This window comes from Amphiprion ocellaris, chromosome 6 (assembly GCF_022539595.1).
Source record: "Amphiprion ocellaris isolate individual 3 ecotype Okinawa chromosome 6, ASM2253959v1, whole genome shotgun sequence".
NCBI lineage: Eukaryota > Metazoa > Chordata > Actinopteri > Pomacentridae > Amphiprion > Amphiprion ocellaris.
In genome coordinates, this window is record NC_072771.1 from 25,385,060 (window position 1) to 25,410,111 (window position 25,052).

Sequence of the window (25,052 nt, forward strand, 5' to 3'; positions counted from 1 at the left end):
TGGTGGTGGAGGACGAGGCTGTGGTGGTGCTTGTGACGTAGATGACTGCTGCTTGGCATTCTTTATGTTAATTGTTGTGCATTCTGTTATTAAACATTCTTTCACACTGGCTGCCACTCTGATTGGTGAATCCAAAAGTTTTGTACTGCAGAGCCACAAGTGTAGCAACAGTCAGTGAACTGTTCTTTTCTTTGGTTTGTAGTCTGTCAGCTAAGCACCTGACAAGGTTCTGTGCCAGGTGTTGTGGCATGGGGGTGGTGAGTTGGGAATATATATATATATATATATATATATATATATATATATATATATATATATATATATATATATATATAAAATCTATATATATATATAATCTATCTATCTATCTATCTATCTATCTATCTATCTATCTATCTATCTATCTATCTATCTATCTATCTATCTATCTATCTATTCTCTACGAAATACAAAATCTGACATACTACTAACTCTCAAAGCAAAAACAACAGCAAAAAAAACAATCTATTCTGCGAAAAACAATTCAAATGAACAACACTAAATAGGGATCTCCTATCCCGGAACACTCGATCCCGCTGAGTGATTCACATAACAAACCGAACCAATCAGGTGATTCGAAGCAGTTGAGTGCTTCAAACGTCACTGAAGTGATTCAAACGTCACGAGTCACGTGACCAAACCACGCCTCGGCACAGTGGCTCGATACGTTTGCTTCATCAGCTACAACGCATGTGTCGAAGCCTCGGGTATCAGAGGACCATCACTATCTACAGGTAGTGATCCAGGTTAGCAAGTTGTTGGTAAATACATTTCACATGGCGAAACATCTTTTTTTTTTGCATGCGCATGTTCAGTATGTTCATACCATCATATAAATTTGATCTGGGTACTACCACTAGTTTGATTTCACTGCAGGAAACCACATGCAACACCTGCTGGTTTTGTAGAGCTGTATCAATTTAATACAAACTAAAAATAGATAAATTACTATCCATATGATTCTCAGGAGTATGCACAGGAGCAGGATGGCTGCCATTCCGTATATTTATAACATTTGACTTGTGGTGATCATCAGCAGTTGGGTGCATATGGATGAAGCGCCTCACACAAAAGCATACACACTATACACAAAGACATTTCATTTCTTTATTAATTTTGTAAATGTTGAGCTGGTGTACAGAGTAAATTGTCAATAGATGTCCTCGGATTTGATTGGATTAAAAGGCTTTTACATGTATATTTTAAATCCATGTTTGACTCTCCATAACAATAAAAAAGCAAACAAAACAAGTTAAAATACCCACAAGACCCCTATTTATCCCCAGGTTGCAGGCATTACCCAGAACTCAACAGTCTCTTGGTAGCTACAGCTGTATGATGCTAAAAGTACATCCATAACATAACTAGAATCCCAGTTGACAAGTAAGGGTGCATAGCATTCTAAGTAAATATATATATTTATATATATTTTCATATATTTCATATATATATATAGCCTTTTATGTTAAAAACATTTTCTGTGCATGTGCGCAGTTGCATTCCTTAGTATTGAGTAATATGCTATTGCGTTAATAATGTCTTCAATCCATTCTAAAGGAATATACATGTGTTCTCTAGTTTTTGCAACAGTTAATATTTTTGCATGAACTTGGTGCATGGCATCATCTCAGTAGTCCCTCAGTGCAGGACTCTCCAGTGTTCGGTTTTCAGATGTAACCACAGCTCCGTCTGCTTGCACTTAGTTGGACTTCTTTCTAAACATGTCCAAACTGTCACCATGTGGAAGCCGGAGAATCGGCTCAGTCTCATATTTGGTTAGAGGGCAGAAAAAGATCAGGGGTGGGCTGTGTTGAGGAAAAATGCTTGTCATCTTGAAAGACTAGCCATCGAAGCCACCAAGCGTCCCCATAATTCCGTCTGACATCAAAGTGCTTCCTCTTATTATTTTTTCATCAGATCCCCTCTTGCTCTAACCCTGACATCAGCAGTGGATTTATAAATGGCCCAAGCATACCATAATATGAGCCCATAAAGAGCAAACCATATGTTACACTGGAAAGGGTACTGCTCACACTGCTGTGTAGCTTTTATTGACATCTAACTTTTAGTGGTTATCAAGCAAGATAATAAAACAAAGAATATCTGATGAAGGGATATTAGTTAAAAAGTCAAAAACCAATATGAGGCTTCGCTCGTTAAAACTCTCCTCTATATATGTTTGTGATGAAATGTGAATGAAGTCATATGTATTATAATCAACAGCAGATACTGAGTTGAAACAACAGTGTGAACACCCTACTACCTACTGAAGTACAGAGCCAACACAGATGACTACTTCATAACAAGACTCACAGTATAGCAAGACTTTACATTCATCATCTCTGGCTGTGAAGCCATACTAAACACTTATTGATGGGTGCTTATTGCAACGGTTTTGTGACTTACATATTTTCTATAATAAAGCATTCAATGTCTGACGCAACATTTGAAAGAAATGCATGTAGGTAATTGATATAATGTGAGATGGCACGCGTATTGAGGTAAATCAACTTTAAAAAATATGTGATTTAGAATTACACATATACTCTTTGTTCCATTTGCAATATTACTTTCTGTGATATTATCACAACTTTGACATGTCCCAATATCCAGGACTGAATATTAAAATCTCTTTCACATCCACACACACACACACACACACACGCACACGCACACATACAGCAGGATTTCTTCCAAGGTGCATATGAATGTCATTAAGGTTTAAAAACTGGCTGAACACACCTACATTCCCAGATGAGTAACAAAAAAACAAACAGTGGGCACTTTGCAGATGAGATGGCCGGTACGAAGTCATACCAAAATACTAAAAATTTACTATTCTAGAGAGGCAAAGTGAAAAAATGTGGGATACTTATGTACTGACATCATTTCTGAGTAGAGTGAGGAGGAGTCTAAAGCTGTGATTGAAAGCCCACGCTTAGCAATGACATAAACTATGATCCTAAAATCCTCCCTCTTCTGTCTCACACATACACACACACACACTTGCACACACACATGCACACACACACACGCACACACACACACAAACAATCCTTTCCTTTCGTAAGCAGTTATTGCTTCGTCTAAAGAACAATTAAGACAGTAAGTCATGAAAAAAACGACGCTAAAGAAAAGGAGTGAAACAAGAGACATGCTTCAGGAAGGGTCAGGCTCACAGTTACGGGTCAGTATTACAGTTTCTCATCACAGTGATTGGTGACCGACTGTCTTTGCTACACTCCTAAGATCCACCAAGGAGACAAACATCAAAGCTCAACACATCCTCGACCCTTGACACGACACTTTCCTTTCTCCAACTTCATCTTTAACCCAGTCAAACCAGTGCTACATTATTACCAGCATTTCAGCTACTTTACCCTCAGCAAGTGACATCTTCTGGTGGTGGTGGTGGTGGTGGTGAGATGGTCGATAAGTGCACCTCGTGTGGTGGTTTCATTTACTGCATGATGAGGTCAAACAGACACAGCTACAAGCTGAAGGTGGGATCCTGTTCCCCTTGCTGGAGGTGGACAGGACTGCTACATCTACTCTGAGAGGCTGACTGCAGAGGTGAGGAGGAGGAGGCTGGGTGATGAGGGAAAGATTGAGGGCCAAGGGAGACATCTTATTAACACAAACCTCATGAGGATACAGCACGAGAAACAGGTGGAGCAGAGGGATGGAAGAGTAGGTCGATCTCTCGTGATAATCTGTCACTCTGCCAAATATCTCATTGTCAACCTCTCACCAAGGCAAACCACTCTGAGAGAAGGTTGGGGAGGCAGGTTCGCTGCAGAAAAAACCTGCTTCCCAAAGCTCAAAACACCCCCACGGCACAATAAATGACTTACAGTGTGTCTTCCCTCTGCAGTTTGACATGTCAAAAGCAAATGATGAGAGCACGTGAAAAGCACAAAGAAACAAACAACCGGACACACATAAATCCAACGTTTAAAACAGGCAGAGCGACACAACATTTGTATGTTCTTGTACCCACAAAGATCTCAAGATATATAGAATAATATATAGCTTCTGACCAAAATGAACCAAACCAGGAAAACAGGGAGGAATTTCTTATGTACCTGAAACAGCAGCATCAGTGGCATCGCATAGGGATCTTATAACATAAACAACACACGTAACACACAGTCACGTAGAGAGCATTTTAGTGCATACATTATGTACAACACTGATATCCTTGGGTAATAATAGTAGCTTTACTGGACTTAGAGAGCACTGGGACAGGTTTTAAAACTAGTTTGTGATGCTCTTAGCTGGAGGAGTGTGGCATGGAGAAGGGGGAATAACCTGTTGCCTAGAGATGTTGTAATTCTCAGTATTTTAGTCTGTCTTTTTCTTACGTTTGACTGATAAACATTTCCCCGTTGGTTTAGAAAATGGGCCAGTGGTCGACCAAAGCCTACACTGCATGCCTGTCCCACACAGACGTGTCTCCTCCCCATCCCTCCCCTTTTACCCACCCCTATATTCCCTCAGTATTTGTAGTTAAAGACAGGCCATGCGGCAGCAGTCACTCATGCTGATACAGATAACAGGAAGCACGTTTTGGTTGCTAGTTTTTTGTTTTGTTTTTTTTTTTGTCGGTGTTTGTTTTTTTGTTGTTTTATACGAAATCATGCTTCTAGCCTAGTAGTAGATGTTTTTTTCCCAACGGTTTCTTTAAAAAAAAAAAAAAAAAGGTAATAAAAACTACAAGTAAATCCGTATCCTTTATCTTCTGGTGCGTGCTGATAGTCGGCATAGCCACTGTGGTTGTCATTGAGTCGGTGTCTGTTGCCGTTTGTTTCCATTGGTCTGCCTTTTTTAATGTGTGGTCTTCCTCCTGTCAGCTGCTGCTGGTCATGTGTCCATGTAGGATGGTTTTGGTGAAGGGGTCGAATCCTGCGGAGAACTCTGTGGAGAAAAGGGGGGATGTGATGATTTAGGACAAGAAACACATTTGTCTCAATACTGCACAGAACAGGTGGCATGCAGGCAGGAACAAGTCAATGCAGATGTCAGTATTTTTGAGTAGGAGATGTTCAAACTGCTCAGTACTATCTGTAAAATGACCTCTTTTTTTGAAATTCCCTTCAACTGATCTTCATATATCACCCAAATTGCTCCTTTCTTTTAAGATGAAAAAATAATGAATGTCTCATTTCTTATTAATGGAAGTCCTTAGTGCTGGTCAGCAGTCTAAAGAATGTCCAAGGCACTCTGATTTTAAATATACAGCAGTAGGTGGAGAAACCATCACATTTTCACTCTGTCTATTCATGTATTAATAAAAGCTTTTTATATTTAACATCAATTTTTGGACTGCCAATCAGAACAAAGGGCTTCCACTAAGAAGGTATTAACTACCAATACTTACCCTATCCTTGAAGAGCTCCTGATTTTGTCTAACATTACTGCTCTAAACCTAGTGCAGACCCTCTATGTTTCCTTCATTAGAGTTGTCTCTTTCTTCTTTTCAAATCATGCATTGTGTCACTCTACAACACATTAGTTCTGCAAAAGCGTTTAAGCAAAAATGGTTGGCAAAAGTGGTTTAACATTCAACTGTGAGTCACTTGAAATATCAGTAATCTCAGGAATGTCATGGCCTTTGCGTTAGAAAGGGCAAGTCTCTCTCTCTCTGTCACACACACCCACACGCACACACACACACACACACACACACACACACACACACACACACACACACACACACACACACACACACACACACACACACACACACACACACACACACACACACACACACACACACACACACTCCAATTCTCTAGACAACTGGCCTTGCAGCTTTGACCTTGAGAGCTGTCATTTCATGGGATCCTTCTTGGAACTTTGCTTTGCTGAGCACACGTTGTGCCAACCTTTTTACAGCCTCTCACAACATGCATGAACAAGAAAACAACTGAACTGATAGAATTTATTTCAATAAAAATTATTTTTCTATTTACATCAAACCCATGGCGTTATATTTGTGTTCCATTTTTGAGTGTACATGAGAAGCACAGATATATCTTACTGCTTTAAGATAAATTATATATTGTAGAAAAATTCTAAGACTAATTTGTTTAAGCAAAAAAAAATATTGTCCGTTACATGTAGTTATTCACAAATATAAGTCCATACTCAAATGTGAACATGATAAAGCATTTGCCAGGAGGCAAGCCGCTGTGATTTCTATTATTTGTTCAGGCTGCAGCGCTAGTATGTTTTGTGTGAAGCACAAGAGTCAAAAAGAAAATTACTGCAGCATTCACCTCAGGTTTCTAAGGATATGTCTTTCTACCCTGTATAAACTGTATTAAAACTAACTGAAAGTATCCAAATCAGTTCTATACTAGAAAGATTTGGCAGCATTTGTCATGACCTAGGACTTCCTGGTGATTAATTTATTAATTTTTTTGTACTTTCTAGACAAAAGAAAGTTGAAATATGGCAGCCATACATTTTTTTCTATATTTTTTGTGTCATTTATATTTTAACCATTAGTTAAACTGAAGATTCACTTTTGCTGTGCCAGCATCACGTTACATATCATTAGTATTGAATTAAAGGTACATTCAGATGCATTTAATCCAGAGAGACTGGATTAAATGGTCTAGCCCACAGGTCAGAAGAGGCACTGTGGGTCAGTCCCGTACCTGCGGGGACGCAGCACTCAGTCTGCCTCACTGCTTAACTCTCCGCAGACTGGCACATTTCACTATCTGAGCACCTTTCTTCACATCCACAGTATCGGGCTACATCGGGGGGGAGGGAGGGAAGGAAGGGAGGGTTGACGGCAGAAGAGGTGCGAGGATCGAGAAGAGGTGGGATGACAGGAGCAGAATGAGAGGGTGAGGGAATATTAGTAAGGGGAAAGTAAATAAAGGAGAAAGGGACAGAGGCAGAGAAATATGAGAAAAGAAAAACAGAAATAGACCCGCAGAGGAAGCAAACAGTACCACAAGGAGAGCGAGAGGACAAACAAACAGGGAAAACAACATGGGAGATGTAACAGAAATGTGAGAGACAAATAAGTGAGGAGAGAGGAAAAAGAAAGAAATTATGTATAAACAGTCGAGCAAGGACAGAAGTGATGGCTGGCAGTTGGAAAGACAGATAAGACACCATAATTGCAGTTCAGAGTAGTGTCAAATAGTATTCACAAAGACATTTTTAACAACGTTTTAAAGCTCCAAATGGATGGAGGTAAAGCCACATAAGACAAAACACCAATTTCAAGATATTTCGCACAATCAAGGTAAATTTTTTTTATGTACACCCGTTCAATGACTTTAAATATTATCTGACCCCACTCTGACTCAGAGACTTGTGTTGATTTGAGTGATAAGGCACACAGTCACAATTGAAGGACTACAAACTTTAATGAAGGCAAAAAGACACAAGAGTGAGATAACCGATGGGGAGAGGATGGAAAATAGACCCACTGCAAGGAACCACAATCAGTTCAGTCAGTCATTAATGTGCAAGAAACAAATACGTGAACTGTGGGTGTGGCTTAGTGACGACTGAAATGATGAAACCCTGAATGAGTGATGGATTGTGACCAGCAGCAGAGCAGAGTGGACTCAGCTGTTCCTCATACATGCAGAGGATAAACATTAGACAGGAGATTAATGTTACAGAAAGTCAACAATCAGGCAATTAACCAAACAGCCGTCCCTCTATCTTCTGTCTGAAACACAATGAAACAGGGCTTTAAAAATTCATAAGACCACAGACTGTGTTCATGCAGGTTAAGCTACATAAGGACTGTCAGAGAATCCATGATGAGGTGAGAATTTCAAGCCTGCTGCAGCACAGTGTCCCCGATTCACTATAACTAGCTACTATTTAAATCAAACAGGGCCTCGTGAGATGGTGTTCGGATGTAAACCCTGATATAATTCAGTCCATTTCGGCTCTAAGGGCTCCCTGAGCAACCTAAAGCTAACAACGGGAGCCTCAGGTGAGACAGAGCTGCCTGCAGATCAGAAGCCCACCTTGCTGCTGTCCCGACCCAAGATGGCGTAGCTCATGAACTGCTCAGCATCACCCTCCAGCTCGTTGGCGTCCAGCAGAGAACTCTCCACGCTCACCTCCTGAACCCCCTCCTCACCTGAACCCTTCCCTCTGCGCACCACCTTACGCACAATCTATCACATAGACACATATACACAACACAGGAGGGTGGGAGAAAGTGGTAGATAAGGTGGTGGAGAAGGTGGTGAAAAGACTGAGCTGGTGATATATGAATAAATGGAGAAATAACTCACTGTCTTTAAAAAAAAAATAATAACAAATTTATCCATAATGTGACGGCATAAAAGATGAAAAACTTTGTCATGATTATTAGTAAATAATCATTCTGAGGGGAGATGTTGAGTGAGTTTGGTGTCAGGAAAACAACAAATCTACTCCTGTTTAAAAAAAATACAATTTAAACACATTTAAAAATGGCTGACCTTTTTTGTGACAATGTTTCCATGTTCATCCGTGAACTGCTCCTCGCTTACTTGCTCCCCAGGAAGGTCTTCAACCTCATCGCCCTGCAGAAAGACAAACATTTGTACCCAGACGTCCTTCTTGAACTGTGGACCTAATTAGAGGAGCTGTCACTGCAGTGCAATTACTTGTATGCCATGAATCCCCCCATTAACTGGAAACACAGAGAAGCAGATGAGCGACAGATGGGTGAGGGGTTAGAGGCTTGTTTGTTGGAGTGACTAAATCCACAGTTCACAGGGATCCACTGTTCTCACCAATGTGTCTTAGCAACACTTTAAATTACATTTCATGAGGCTCATGACAATACTGTTAAACCCTCTAATAATCTGCAGCGCGTCTACACAGCTATTTATAGGTTCAAAGAAATTCCTGCAGCAGGACAATCAAGCCAAGCAGGACTAAATAAAACTCCTAACTTTTACAGCTCAAGTGTTTTGGTATTGAGAGAGTTGGATATACAGTAGGAACTAAATGCCAGAGAGCCTGTGTTTTTTATAGAACTGGAATCCAAATCTTTTGAGCTGAAGACAATCTATTTACATCCATAACAGCAGGTGATAAATTTAGCCACATTCTCAAAATAATTTGATGGTATTTTCACCAATTAAAATTATTGGAGAATTAATTGCTGTCATGCTATAGATTTGACTCATAGCTTTGTTATTGCCCAACATATATGCAAATGTCTTTATATCCACAGCATCCTTGGTTAATCCTCATTGCCACTCTTATCATGCTGACTCCACTCAAATGCAGTAAGCCTGTCCAATCGTTTACCCTTATTACCACAAACCTATCGTGTATCACTCCTACGTGGCAGCTGATCAGCAAGCAATATCAGGAAATCCTCTGTCCAAATCTGCTCTCGACTACCCTCTGCTCCTCTTTTTGTACCTTTAGAATGACTCTGCGGCGGACCACTCTGGTGGTGACGTTCTCCTCTTCGTCAGCTACTCCCTCGACCTCCCCAAGCTCATGGTCGAGCTGAGTGTGTATGTAGGTGAGCACAGACCTCACCGAGCCACTGGCTATGTGGAGGACATTCTGGCAGCTGATCACCAGGAAAGCCAGCAGCACGAAGCTGAAGAGGAGCTCGGTCACCAGGGCCCACATTGCCCCACGTTGTTCCCCAGCAAGTCAGCACAGTCTGCACAAGCCAATGCACGACTGCAGCTTCAGTCCCTCAGACCTTCAGTCACTTCCGTTTCTGTCGCTGCAGTGTTTTCTCCCAGCAAAGACAGAAGTTAACAGCTGCAGTCTTTTGTCTTTTGTAACTGGTTCAGTCAAACTGGCGTTTCAGTTCATGTCCGTCCTCCATTAGCTGGGCAGTGGGCCCCGTTTCCCCTGCTCTCTGTTCCTTCTCCTTCCACCCGTCAGGTCAGGAGTCCCCAGTCAAAGACATCAAATCCAACCTTGGGTGGCTTCTGTTCCCACCTCTCCCATTTTCTGATCATGTGATCTGTGGGCTTTAAATACCTCCAGCTACTCCAGTGTGGCTCTGTGTGCTGTGGTACGTACACTGAGAAACTTCCCTCTCATATTTACTACTGTAGCTACAAAATATTTGCAGTTCCTCAAGATCCATACAGTCTAGTAGGCACGCTTCTTCAAAAACACTATGCAGATTTAATTATGCAGCACACACCGCCTCCAAACAGAGCCTGCTTGGGCTCTTTAATCACCCATATGAGCCACGTACAGTATGAAGCCCACAACGGCCCTAAACGCAGCACTCTATTTTTGCTCTCACACAATTTTGTGGCTGAGATTGTCCTTTACAGTGTGATGCGTCTGTGTTGTGCCAGAAAGTGACCATGTGGGAATGACTGGGGTGGGGGATCATGTAACATGAGTGAGAGAGTGAGACGCTTTCTAATTTTGGCGAGACATGCTGTTTGTGCCCATCTTGGGCCGTAGACTATGTGTGTGTTTGTGGTTGTGTGTTTATGTTTGCTGTGTGATTCTAGGATCTATCTGCATAACATATTGCTGATTCGAAAGTGAATTCTGATTTCAAGGTATGATTTCTGGGAGAAACTCTAACAAATGACAAAGTGTGCCAGTTTTCTGCTTGTGTTTGATCAGCATGGTGGTGAATCTGCTGTACTGCATCATATCTGCCAAAGAAATTAAGAATACTGGCAGCAGTTGGACTGTGAGCTTTAACTCACTGTTCTTTGCAATATTTTTCTGCAAATGCAGGTTGAATTCGTTGAATCAAATTAATTGAACACTTTTGGGTCTTACTCTGAATATTTATTACAGTCAGTTAAAGTTGTACTTCATATACTTTTGTAAGGTTTTAACATTTAATATTGAAGTTACTCAGGCACACTGTATATACACACTGTACGGTCTTAACCTCAGCATTTAAACTTGTTAGGTGAATCTTATTGTCCTACTGAAAAGCAGTTGGGCTCAGCAGCTTTTGCTTTACCTGTGCCCTGAAAAATACAGTGGATTGAATGAAATTGACTTAATACCCAGGTAAAGATATCACAGTGGCTTTAAGCTGTGCTTGTGATGTGGTTGTAAGGATGATATGTTTTGATATATCTCAGATATTGGATAAACAGCCACAACATGTTGTATGGACATTCGTGCTTCCCAGAGGCTGACTCACCTGACCCTTCAGGCGTACGTCGTCCCAGGCCCTCAGCTCTGGTACCCGGTGTGGAAAGCCCAAACCCTTCTCAAATGGCTGGGTACCTCTGAAATGCCCCCGCAAGATCTCAGAATGCCCCATGTCCCTCACAGGCTGAAGCAAGGCCTCCTGGGACACGCGGGATTGGTCGTCCACAGCATTACGCACTGATGACATCATGGTCTCCATGGCCTGCCTGGGCTTAGGCTGGTTGCCCACCCAGGTCTGAGTAGGGTCAGTGACAGGGATCCACCCTGGACCTGTCTGTTCCTGCAGGTAGGAAAGGAAAGAGCCTCCACCACCTCCATTTCCACCATTACCTGACCTGAAAGGAAATCAGTGCATCAGTGAGGAGGTGGTACGTGCACTATGCAGTCTTACTGCAAAAACAGTCAAACAGCTTTCATAGTCCGTCAGTGATCATCTTCTCTACTTTCACTGGCATGCAAGTAAAATGGGATTTATTGTTTTGCTGTTACTTTGCAGCACCTGAGAGGTGAACAGAGGTCAGACTCACCTGTCTCCATTCCGATCTGCAACACAGCTCAGACCAGGTGACTCACTCAATCGAGCATACACTCTTTGCTGTCCTGCAACAAGAGAAAGCCCTTCCTCTGAGCCCGTCCCGCCTTCTCCTCCTCCTCCTCCCCCTCCTCCTCCTCCTTCTCCTCCAGCTCCGCCACCACCAGTCGTGCCCGTGACTGCTGATGCCTCTGAACTTGCCTCTGACCCCTGACCATTGTTCAGCCCGTTAAGATTGATCCCAGCGATGGTGCCCCCAAGTGAGGCTGGCGTGGTCGTGCTGAGCGAGTCTACGCCCATCTCTGAATCGTCTTCGGGTAGCTCAATGGAGCCACTCAGCACAACACCCCCTCCGCTGGCTGCACTGGCCTGACTGGCCGGCCGACCCAGACTTCCGTATGGCAGCCCCAGCAGACCTTCCGAATCATCAGCATTGCTGCACTCCAGCGAGGAGTCCTCCACAGGCACCAAGGAGGGACTGTTGCCTGAGGGCCACACCTGCACATCAGACATCTCCATCAGGGTGTCTTCTTCTGTGGTGGCAATGGGTGCACAGTCCAGACTGGAGACCTCCTGCCAGTAAGGCTCAGCACCCAACGGGGAGGGCAGGCTGTACTGCATGGAGGCCGGCGAGAGAAGCTCTTCCTGCGCGAGCCCATAACCTGGAGCGGGACAGAGAGAGGCACACTGACACCCGGCCCCCCGCCTCGCTCCCCACCTCACCCCCACAGCATCGGGACCCTGGGAGGGGGTAAGTGCCCCTGCCCAGGAGCTGGGCATCTAGGGGAGGAGTAGAGGAGGCTGAAGGGACAAATGGGAAAGGTGTGGTGTGGGGGGAGAGAGGGGGAGGGCCAAGACAATAGGAGCTAGAATAAAGGTGCAAGGAGCTTAGGACAAGAGAGCAAGGGCAGCTTTTAAAAGAGGGGTTGTCAAGCTCAATCAGCCAGCGCTGACGGTGAGAGCAGCAGCGGCAGCAGCAGCAGACACAGCCAGACGGACCGAAAGACTGAGACTGAGGTTCGAACCCAGCAGTGACTGATGCTGCTCTGCTGGCTGCCACCTGCAGGGAGACGGAGAGGGATTACTGACACCTGTCCAGCAGGGACACACACTCTCTGTCTTCATACTGACACGCACATACACTCACACTCAGATAAGCATGCTTTCAAACCCACTCAGAAACAGGCAGGTTAATGTTGTTGTCAGGCTGGATTGCATGCACGCAGGCAATCTCATTTTCTTCTCACATTCGAGTGCGCACACACACACACACACACACACACACACACACACACACACACACGTCAGCTCACTCCACACTGCTGCTTCCTCTCTCACTGACACATACATTTATTGTAATGCATTCAATATACCACGGCTATATAAACATAGAACTTACTGTATTGGTATTATTTATGCAAACACAATTAAAGCAGACATCAATTTGTCTTCTGCTGTGAAAGCCACACAGTTGCTGCCTCAAACAAAACTTTTCATTAGTTCTATTTGTTAAATGCAATTTTGTCAGTGAGTAAAACTGCACACTGGCAATGTGCTGTGGACTCAGGTCACTCCTACAGCTGGTACTTGAACACCACTGATAACCTTATTTTTTCCTTGTAAAACCAGACCTGGCACGATAGAGCGCAATGTCACAACATCAGGGAGGATTTTTGTTTTTTGTTTTATTGAGATAACAGTACACTCAAAAAGAAAGAAAAACCCAGTTGAAGACAACAAAGAGTGCACTTTTAGCCTACAGATATACAAATATGTCTGTAACCCTCCAAATGAATTATTCTGAAAATGACCCTGACCTAAGTGAATCATTTATGTGAACATTTTGATGAATGTAAATGCAGGTGAAGCAAAGTGTGACTGACAGTATGATGATAACATATTGCTAAGAGGTATATTATCCAGAGGATGAAACTGGAGATGCAGTGCAGAGCATACAGTATGTAGATAATAGCAAGAAGAGGAGACAGTTTCCTTAATGCATGGTCATGTGTATGCATATGAGACAGAGTGGTAGAGAGAGACTGACTGTATACAGTATAGTGATGCGAAAACTGTGCAGGGCAAAGGGTGTAACTTGATTCATGGCTGGCAGCAGACTACTGCTGAGAGTGCAGGGGACATTTGAGACACCAAGCAGCAAAATAAACCCCTTGTCCTACTTTCTCTTTCACCTTCCAAACTGCTGCCGGTTGTCTGTAGAAACTATGAATGAGAAATACATACAGTCTTTTAGTGCTTGGTCTTATGAAGATTTGTGCTAAAAAAGAAACAAAGAAAAAACAAGCTATACAAACAGCAATTGCTATTGAATTTTATTGTATTGATGTATTACTGTACAAGTTTAAAATTGGTGTTCATTTGTATCTTTGAATATACTGAGGTCTCTGCTTTGTCAGATACTTTAAAAGTGTAAGGGTCTCAGTCACAAAAGCCCAAATGGCATTTTGTTTAAGTTTAAATGTTGCTTTATATCTGTCGTTATACTGACAGTTTAAATCTGACTTACATCACCAGAAGAAAGAACAGTTAAAGCTATAATAATATCATTAAAATCTCATTTCAGTGCTTTCCTAATTCCACTGAAACTAAATTATCTGCCTTTTGCCTGTTCACTATTCTATAGATTCGCTGCCGATGAAAATGCGGGTCATGACTGTGGCAACATTTAACTTCTGTATGAATATATTCAATGATGTGAATATCTAATTCAGAAAAGACAAGTATATTCTGGACAAAAAACAATGACTTCACTAGTATCTGGACACATTTCTTAGTGCAAGATCAGCCATATACTGGGAATATATATTTGGTGATATGCTTTTGAAATATCCCGTATATTCGATCCTGAAGCCATGATTAAATGCTGTGAGTCTGTTTTTGGTGAAACAATACAAAATATGAGGTGAGAATTTTTGATTGCCATGAATTTGCCAGTCCTCTCTCCATGTCAGTAGATTTGGGCATGATAGTAAAAGAAATATATCTATTAAACACTAAAAAACCGATGAATGTTGAGTGTGAACTATGAAAAATGTGACTTCTTGACCCACCCTCTGACTGAAACACAGAAAAAACACAGAAAAAACAAGGCAGTGAAGCACACATAAAAAATATATAACACTCTTTTTGCCCAAACACACTGGGCAAATATGTATATGGAAACCACAAAACACTTATATTTTACAAATTAAAACACACATGAAGACGCTCACACTGATACACACACACACACAGACTGACTTGACAGGTCACAGTAAACAATAAGCACATTTACAATAAGGAGGGACAAGTTCAGATTGACCCTCATACGCCACTCACAGAGTCAATAAAAACATATATTTCACACAAAATAAGATGGACAGTTTATGTGGAATCACACAAAACAACCACAGCATTCATACATGAACAGAGCAGACACGAGTCACAGTTCACAAAAAAGGTCTGTGGCCTTTTTTTAACCCCCATTAGGACAGATCACTGAGGAGTAACAGAGACAGACTGTAGGATCATTCTCAGTACGCATGCCATGCAGAGACACGTCTGTTGGTCAAACAGCTTTAATGCAGTGTCTGAAGCCTTATCTCCAGCATGCCAATGTTACTGCTGCTCCTCGTCCCATTGTGTCCATGCAAACACAGAGGGAGACGAGCAATGAGAGTCTTGTGCACATGCCGACATGCAGGAGGGCAGGGAAAGAAGGGACAGGAAAAGAGTAGGGGGGGAAAGAGAGAAGGGCAGCAAGAGAGAAATAGAGGAATATAAAATAGGGTGATGAACACAGACAGAAACAGTGAGAGAGAGTGAGGGTCACCTCCCCCCTCCCAGTGGGTGCTGAGTACACAGTCTGTGTGAGGGGTATCTGTCACAGAGCGGACATTTAAAAAGGTGGGGTTTTCAAGAGTTAAAAAATAAAAATAAAAAATGCACTAGTCGCAAAAAACAAAACAAAACAAACAAACAAAAAAAGCTAAAGATATGGGTCAGAGGTCAACATGAGGTCGGCATGAGGTCAGAGTTCGGAGAGGAGTGAGAAGGAGGAAGAGTAGGGCGGCTAGGCTGCAGATGACATGTCCAGAGAAACACATAGAGAGGGACAGATTCACAGGGAATGAAAACAGGGCTCCCAATAGGACATTCAGTGCACCAACATTAACCCTAAAGAGAATACTCCTCATGCAATGACAGGCAGACAGAATTTAAATGCCCCCTTTAAAAAGTCTGAAAGAAGATATCTTACTGTATTTTCATCTACTGTATTTTGTATATTTTCTGACCTGGAATTTATCTTGAACAAACCGCAGAAGTTTGCTTACCTACAGTAGAGGTGCACAAGAACTATGAGGGAAAATGGATAATTAAAATCCTACAGATGAAAAGGAAAGTTTTTTTTTCTGTAAAAACACTACTAATGAGAAACAGGATTCTTTTGCACGGACGAGCGAACCTGACTTTTTGGATGTACATATGTTTCCTTCCATTGCCAAGCATTAGATGAGAAGAATGAAACCACTCTCATGTTTCTGTTGTAAATATGAAGCTACTGCAAGCAGCCAGTTAGCTTAGCTTAGCATAAAGACTGGAAACAGAGGGGAAAAATTAGCCTGGCTGTCTGAACATTAATCTACTTCTACTACAACTACCTCTAAAGTTCAAGGTTATACCTTGTTAGTTTAAAATGACAAGCTGTGGTTTTGCAGGAGTTACTTTCTTGGCACGGTAACTTGTTGCCAAGAAACTTGTAGAAAATTTAGCTCGCACACTTGACCAAAAATAGAGGCAGAACAAAGCTGGCGTAACAGGACAAAATATACCCACTTTTAAAGTAGGCTGGCCTGTTTTGTAGTCTGGGTATATTCTAGCCTAGTCCAGAATATACCCTGGGTATTATATGGGCTAGGCTGTTTCATACCCTCCTATTCAGCTTCATACAAACAAGCTGTCCTTAAATTATCAAATATAATGCAGCCAACAAACTGCTTCAGTTTTCTTGCCTCCTGTCTGACAGTAATCTGACTTTTAGCTCTCAAGTTCAGTGGCTCTCATATACAAATTCAAAGCTATCTGGATTCTAACTAAATTAAAACACAATATCACACAACTCTAACTACTTTACACTATTCTTAAACTTTTGCCTTAGTTTAATTATGATATCGTGGTGTTGGACTTCCACATCCAAAAGTAATTTACCCTTCAATTAAAACCCATTTGTATTGTCACAAGTCAAAATAATATGTTCACATAGACCCATATTATACAGCTAAGTATTCTGTCCGCCCAGTATGACAGAATGTTGACTTTTTATATAGAAACTTTGAAAAATTCTGATGATTATTTTTAAAAAATTACATTTTTGGAGGTGGAAAATCGTTTTCTCAATAAATTGTGGATGAATTTTCATTTTTTTTCCATTGTAGGTCTGTTATGTTATGGAAAAAACAGGCTACAGCACTGTATTGTGGATAACTTTGATATGATTAACCAATAATATTGCACAAAAAGTGATACCTCTGATTGTGAAATAGACAAAAAGAAATTATTAATAGTTTTTTGAACATTTAGTGTTGATCTTTTACATTGCAGTATCATGTTATATCTTGTTATTAAAGTGTTGGAAGAAAAAACACTCCAGACATTGAAACACACACTTATTTATGAAAAACACAATGAGGTATTATCTGGACCGGGAGTGTATTTCTGGCTAAGCCACAATTTACCCTAGGGGTATACAGAATACCAGGGTTAGGGTATAAACCACCCTGGGTAGGGGGTTAAATGGAGGTTAATCTGCCCCGATATACCCTTATAGCTGTTTGCTCCTGTCTCCAGTCTCTAGATTAAGCTGTTAATCTAAGCTTTCTAGCTGTTGAGTGTGGCTTCTTAGTTAACAGATTGACATAAGACTCAGATCATCTTCTCATCTAACTTGTGGGGGGACAAAAGCATATTATGATTTTCTTTCATATAAAATAAATAAATAGATAAATTAACCTGTTAAACAAATGAAGAAATATATTATTTAAAAGTGAATCCAATGCATAAAGAAATTGTAAATACATGTATGTGTTTTGTCCTTCACTGCCCACCACAATAGGTATTCTAAGTGTATGGCCTCATAGTTATTTGCAGTTTCTTTGAACATTTATATTTACTTTGCTTGATTTTAATTTGACTCACTGACTCTTCACTAAAAGGTCAGGTTGCATGTGGCTGCTGTGCCTTTAAGTTCTACTAAACTGGATCCAGAAAGTCATAAGCCTCTTGAAATCTGCTACCACTGTAAAATAAGGACGAAGACACAATATCCAGATATTTGAAGCCACCAGGTCAAAGCAGGAACAGCCTTTGGGAGGAAGGTAGCCGGACAGATAGACAGAGAAGACAGATACACGGTAATCAGATTCACTGCAGCTGTGATCTGAGCGTCTCCCTTTTCACCCTTTGACCGTCATGGTCACATCTGTATGCATTGTTACATCTCTGATTATTGCTCCAGTTTTCACAGAGAGGACCTGTCACCTCTCCGACTAACTCATCATCTGCACGGGATACAGAGAGGAGAAGCCAGTCCAGGAAGAAAAGGAGGCTCACACCAGTCCAGAGGTGAAAATGGAATCAATAAGATGTAGGATATGCATGTGTGAAGGAAACCATGAGGAAAAGGAGTAAAAGACTGAGGACTGACAACTGGTTAGAAGGCCAGATCTGCTAGACTATACTTATGATCTGTGGACTGATCATGTATGACAGATTATCATGCTAAATTATAGTCCATTTAAATGTTAAATGGTGCACAAGAGTCTAAAATATCATCATATACTATATGGTTGAACACACCTTAATTAGCTAACAAACAATAAAAAGACGAATAAACTATTCATGATAGGATAGTTTATTTACCTGTGTGTGGAATGACTAGACCAGTACTCCACTGAAGATAGTCTAGGAAACCAGTGACCCCCCCAGCATTCATCATATAATCATCATTTTCTCTAAATTTCACTGCATTTCTCTATGACCTTCCATCGCAGTAAATAAACAGTGATAAATGTAAAGCCAAAGGCTCTACAGAGTCTGCAGTACAGTAGGAGTGTCCTGAGTCCCTCTGCATGTTGCTGAGGTAAAATCCTGCAAAAGTCTGACGTTTGTGGCAGCGTTCATACGTAAGTGTATCATACGGAATAATAAATGAGAAAGACACAGAGACATTAGAGAGAATTCAGAGGGAAACTTCACTTTGTGTTCTGGGGACTTCAGGGAAGGGGGATGTATGTTTATTGGAAAAATGGCTTGGAATCAAGGCAAAAGGGATGATGGGAAGGGGCTGCATTGTGGGATCTGGGGAAGGGAGCTTACCATTGGTCATACCAGGGGAGAGGTGCTCTCTCTCGTTATGTCGGCGTCTGCTGAGATCACGGGATCCTTGTCTCGTAGGCTGAGGCGGCTGGCCCTCCAGCATGTTGATGATGTCCATACGGTCGATGCTCTTCAGAGCTGCGTACAAGCTCTCCACTGCAGTGAAGGCACATGAAGAAGAGACACCAGCAGACGAGGATAAAGAAAAAGAGGGGAGGAATTTCCAGCAATTACAATTATCTAACTTAGACTAGATTAAAGAGGCAAAGAGAAGGAGGGAACAAGAGAAATTTGCAGCCAACTCAAATCTCATTGACTCACTCTTGGCCCTCTTGCCCTCTCGGGTGGCCCAAAGGTTGAGCAGTGCAGAGCTCTGCTCCAGCAGAGAGTTTGGATTCTCCACACGGATCTTATTAATGTCATCCACACTGAGCTGAAGCTCACGTGCCAACTCTGTTTAGAAAATGAAACCAAGAAGATCAAGTAAGCAAGGGAAATATTTATATCATTCAGTGCATGAGTCATGCTGCTGTAGCAAAAACAGTCTGCTTCTTGAAATGGTTCACTGTTTTTCAGTAGCTCTATCCAGAGGAAAGGGAATATTCTCTGTAAAATAGCTGTGGATCTTGGCAGGGGAGCAGAAAATAATTAGTTTCATTGGCCGGGCACCATATTATAGCTTTGTTTGCTCAGCAGCGTGCTAGGCAAGCTTGTCAGACACAAGATAAACATGGATGGTTTCAGTAAATTCTCACTGTTCACTCACCAGCCCAGCTCAGTCCCAACTGTTCTGCAATCACAGCCATCTTCAGCTCTGTCCTCTCCATGGCACTCATCGAAGCTGCACAGATCAGAGCACACAACTGAAGCATTAACATGTGAGTCTGTTAAACATGAAGCTGAGATGCTTGTGGATTCTGCATATGCTCTAGATTGAACAGTAATATGAAAAATGCAATCACACTTTGCCTTAAAATGGTTCATCAAGAAAACAAGTAGATATAATAATTTCAGTACCCATCGCTGGCTCATTTAGAGCACTGTATCTTTCTCTTAAAGCCAGTGGGGTCAGGGTTCGCCTCCGGTCTTCACTCCCAACAATCTACCAGTGGCAAGCACACACTTTAAAAGTCACATATGTCAGGGAAAGTGACTGTAATTAAATACAGTGTATGTGTCTTGTTCATAGCTAACTTCGAGAGCTTTACCTTGATACATGGAGGCATGGTGATGTTGAGGTTGCAGAGCACATGTTGGCTGTCCTCATACTTTGTGGTCTTACGCAGGAAAGACAAAAACCCGGTGGGCTCTTTACTGCTGTCTCTCACCTTAGAAACAGGCCAAGCAAGGATGAGCACAGTGGAAATAGATCTGACAGGGGAATAGTGAGCAGCAAAGAATATGAAACTGAAGAAATCCAGGAGTTAATACCTTAACAGAGACAGGAAGTCGGTTATCTCTGAAGGCCTGGAAGCTGAAGCAACGAGGCTGCTGCGTGGCCTTTCTAACTGGCACGAGATTCCCTGAACACTCCAGGTGAAGTGGCATTCCCTCCATCACCTGCAAGTCATAGAGGCATTAGTCAAAGCTGAAACACAGAGCATGCTCACATCATGAGTTTAGGGTGTTTAACCAACAATGTAGAATACTCAGTTGACCTCTATGTCTCTGCTGCGAGCCACTTCTGTGAAGTTCTCGTGTTGCTCCAGAGTTTTGTCCATCTTGTCGTCAGTCATGCAGTAGCAGCGCAGACGGCCTTCGCGCAGCTCGTTCATCTTTGCAAACACCACAAACTTGGCCATGTAGGGTACAGCTGACAGCTCTCTATAGAGCAGGTTGGCAAAGGAGACGGCCTCAGCTGTCCGAGGACAATCTGCCAGCCAGAATCTGAGAGGAGGCAATCATGTAATCACAGAGTTGCATATAAATCTACTCTGTCTTCATTAATCACAGTCAAGCTGCTTTGCTGAGAAGGTTTAAGATGGTAAATACTTGGAATAAACCACGTTTTTCAGTAGGGTGTGGATAGATTGTATATGTTGCCAAGTGAACTCACCGTGCTGAAACATTGGTTGTGAAACTGGCGCAGTCATTAGCATAGATAAGCTTGGTGGTGCCAGTAATGTCCTCCCACTGGGCTGGAGCTGTACCACCTTTGAGTCAGACAGGATAAGAAAAGGCAAACTGAGTGATCAATGCTCATAAAGTCGCATGAAGGCAGGTTTCTACAAAACATAACAAACATTCCTTTTAATCCAGTTGTGATGCTGGCATGTTTCTCCTGTAAATTAACACTTTTGCACCATAATTCCTTCTTGCAATCTGCTGCCATTGAAACAAACACACATAATCACTCGCCCACACGCACACAACGCTGAGTTGTAGCATGTGGTACCTATGACTGAGCAGAGCAGACGCAGGCTGGTGGTGTCGCCCTCCCCAGAGTCTCGGGGGCTTTCCTTCCAGGACGGGGGCAGAGGGATACGCAGGCCGATTGGTCGGTGAAACTTGCGCCGCCGAGGCTCCACAGTGACGACGGGGCTAAAGTTTGCTTGGTTACCCAGCAGCTTTGCAACAAGCTCATCTGGAACCGGCTGAGCCTGAGGTTGAAAGTAAATGATGGAGAGAGGGAGCACATGACGGGGGCACAGGTTTGATGATGTGGTAGAAAAATGGAAATAACACAAAAGAGGGAAACATAAGGAAGCAATGGAGATTTTTTTAAAAAGATAATGAGATAAGGTAGGTGGATAATGAGGCAAGCAAAAGGAAAAAAGGGTGAAAGCGAGGACAACCAACCCAGGAAAAATTGAAGAGAAAGAGAGAAAGAAGTCCACAGTGAATAAAATGTCACACAGTTGAAAGAAAACATTTGGGAAAAACAATAGTAACACAAACTGGTTGTATGACTTTATAGATTTTTTTTATTGTAAAATGTAACGTGTGTTAACAACAAGCTTTTACAATCATTAATACAAAAGAGATATCAAAGAAGAAAAGGCACTGTGGCTTTTCACAAGGCCATTCAACACATGATTAATACAATAACATCTTTGTTAAATAGATAAGGTCCTAAAAATAGTTGTGAAATAGTTAAAATAAATCTGTTCTGAATACTATCACAATTTCTATTCAACGTACATTCAGTTCTATTCACTATTTTCATCTTAGAGGTTACAGGATGTGTGGTAGCGTGTTAGTCTACAAGATATATTTAGTTTGTTGTAAATTCATTCATGTGTCTTAAGGACAGTTAAACATGCAGTCGAAGGTCCATTCACACTGTATCCATCTTTCATTTTGATTTACTGAAAAATACTCTGACATCTGAATTACAAGTTTCCATCTCATAATTAAAACCAGACCTACATATCAATAGAAGATTTTGAATTAGACATTTTTTTAAAGTTTGTTAAAATACGAATGAATGCAAGCAGAGCTGAAATAAAATCTTTCCAGGAGAATGGTCATGCAAAACAGTAGAATGGTAAACAGCGGGGAGATTTAACGTCTCAATAAATATGAAATCACATGCAACCAGAGCCTTAAAATCCCAAGTCAGCAAATCTGAGAAAATGTATAACAGATATATCCACAAGGAGGGAAAGATTACATTTAATGTACTTTTTGTTTCAAAGCTTTAATAAATGTTGAGATAAATGGTATGAATGAAAAGAACCATGGTGCCAGAATGAATAAAATCTTATGACTGTTGACTGGATTGTTGCTTTAGTTTAGAGTTTAATCTGCAGTTAGCCATATTAAAGAATTGAAAGCCCAAATGTTCTGATTTTAATCTTACAGTTAACAGTCCAGTGAAACGGTATCATTAATTCCTTGATTTGAAGCAGGATGTTTGAGAAGGACATTGGACACTGAGGACTAATTTATAAGGGGATGTTTGTGTTAAGAAAGCTGTTTGATATGACAGGATGAGCAGAAAAAAGGCACTGAAAAGCACCCTTATAAATATGTTTAGAATGAAAATTTACTGTAGAACTCAGTGTGGTATATTATTTTATTATTTCTCTTGTCTTTGGTGTGCATGTTTGAGAAAACTTGACCTGAAATGTGCAGCCATACATACCTAACAGGGCCAAAAGCTTCCACAAACAGTGATAAAAGTAAAATTAAAAAGGGTTGAAGCGCACATGCTGAGGTGTCACTTCTTTTGTGTCGAGAAACATCTTTGTTTTTCTGAAAAGAAAACCTTTCAGCGCATTTTGTTGACATTAATGATACCAAAACTACTAGAAAATGCATACACAGTCTTTCCTGGATAAAAAAAAAGAATGCAGATGATTAAATATTTCCTAGATGTGTTAAATATACTAAATATAAAGTACAGGGCTTTGCCAGTGACATAAATACATTAGTGAGACAGACGTCACTGAAGGCAAAACAAACAAGAACAATATCAGCACTGAATGAGCAGTCCACTGTTGTATGAAGGTGCCAAGTGCATGCATTGAATAAAATAAAAGGCAAAAAGGTCCTCTAACAATGTGACAAGCAAAACAAAATATATCAGAAAATGAAATCGGGAAAACTTGGCACACGTGCTGATATGATCAGGTCATTCGACGGTCAATCAAAGTAAATCCAACATGCTTTTTGTTTCAGGCAACACAGGCATTAACGATTCTGTCTTTGCTCTCCTTCCTTCTCCTCATCGTCCCATCTCACCTGCAGCCCCAGGCGGACTCGTTTGGTGACCGCCGTCTCAGGAAACGTGGCCTGGACCATCGGCACCAGTTTACTTGTCAGAGAACCGCCCTCTGGACCAATCAGGTCGCTTTCTTGCTGCACTCGTGACACGACAGCGAAGTAAAGGGGGAAGTCGGTGGAGATAATGCGGCGGATCCGCTTCTTTCCAAGTTCCTCTTGACTTTCCAAGTCTGGGGAGAGAAGACACAGCTATATTTCTGACAAAGTGATGCCACCCAGTGACGTGTGTGATTGTCCATCTGAGGTTAAAGTCTCACCTTCATCCATTCCGTTGAGGATTGTTTCTAGCACCTCGTCACCATAGCGATTGCGGTGTTCTTTCCACACTGATCCATTTTCGCTCCTCAGCACGACGAGCTCCCGGTCACCACGACCCAGAGCAGCAAAGTGGGGGATCTCCACAATCACTGGTCTGGAATTACACAAGAGTGCACACAGAAATATATAAAACAATTTTAAAAATGAGCATGGCTTTTATCTGTCTGCAGGATATTCTACTATTGTTGAGCCTTTATATGAAAAACTACAAAAAAATTACACCATGTCATGACTTGAGTAATAAAAAGCACAATAATTTGAAGATGATGCATCAAATCATAACCAATTATGTCCACAGGAGATGCCAATCTCATCAAAAAATTAAAAACAATAAATCAAATGCACTAAGAAACTGGCTGCTGAACAAAGAGAAGGAAGTTTCCTCACCCCAGGAACTGCATGCTGGCTGGACCCAGGGAGATGATCCTGCTGGCCAGCCCCTCTCCCTCCACCAGCGGAGGGGGGCTGGTCAGCTTCTGCGGCTTCACCAGGCGGCAGGTGATGCGGGTGGGTGCCGCACACGTCCGTGGAGGTATGATGACACGCAGACCATTATGCCTGCTGCCTCGCATGGAACCGCCCCGAGCGTCCACCATAAAACTGACCAGGAACCTGTTGTTGGACAAAGATTGTTAAATTTCAACCGCCTGATCTGAGATTAAACGGAGATTAAGTTGAATAAAGTGTCTTCCTCTGTGCGCGGCGTGCTGACCCTGTGTGTATGGGACTGGCCACTGGGCTGACGTTGTCAGACGTCTCGGTTGCCGGGCTGCTGGGAATCAGCGAGTCCTCGTCGTATTCTTTGGGCAGTGGAAGTGGAGTGTGTTGCTACAGCAGAGATAAAGAGAAAGTGTTTGTGATTCTTCAACAGTGCTTAAAATAATGTTCTATAAATTGAACTAATGCCATGTGA

General features: G+C 41.8%; 1 protein-coding gene across 21 annotated transcripts in view; it reads right to left on the bottom strand.

Moving 5' to 3' along the window:
* Positions 1 to 3,975: 3,975 nt before the first annotated feature.
* Positions 3,976 to 25,052, bottom strand: part of ank1a (ankyrin 1, erythrocytic a) — a 90,122-nt gene continuing 69,045 nt past the window's right edge. For 9 of the 21 annotated variants that reach the window (XM_055011589.1, XM_055011591.1, XM_023281098.3 and 6 more), the window contains 19 exons: positions 24,852 to 24,967; positions 24,527 to 24,751; positions 24,079 to 24,233; positions 23,780 to 23,991; positions 21,489 to 21,693; positions 21,150 to 21,246; positions 20,752 to 20,980; positions 20,525 to 20,653; positions 20,302 to 20,421; positions 20,111 to 20,195; positions 19,860 to 19,934; positions 19,415 to 19,546; positions 19,094 to 19,249; positions 11,715 to 12,381; positions 11,177 to 11,522; positions 8,511 to 8,594; positions 8,049 to 8,201; positions 6,705 to 6,803; positions 3,976 to 4,956 (listed from right to left, as the gene is read on the bottom strand). In XM_055011589.1, the coding sequence (XP_054867564.1) occupies positions 6,732 to 6,803; positions 8,049 to 8,201; positions 8,511 to 8,594; positions 11,177 to 11,522; positions 11,715 to 12,381; positions 19,094 to 19,249; positions 19,415 to 19,546; positions 19,860 to 19,934; positions 20,111 to 20,195; positions 20,302 to 20,421; positions 20,525 to 20,653; positions 20,752 to 20,980; positions 21,150 to 21,246; positions 21,489 to 21,693; positions 23,780 to 23,991; positions 24,079 to 24,233; positions 24,527 to 24,751; positions 24,852 to 24,967 (3,258 nt within the window). In that variant the 3' untranslated portion in view covers positions 3,976 to 4,956; positions 6,705 to 6,731. The other 12 variants (XM_055011586.1, XM_055011597.1, XM_055011596.1 and 9 more) reach the window with 12 other exon arrangements.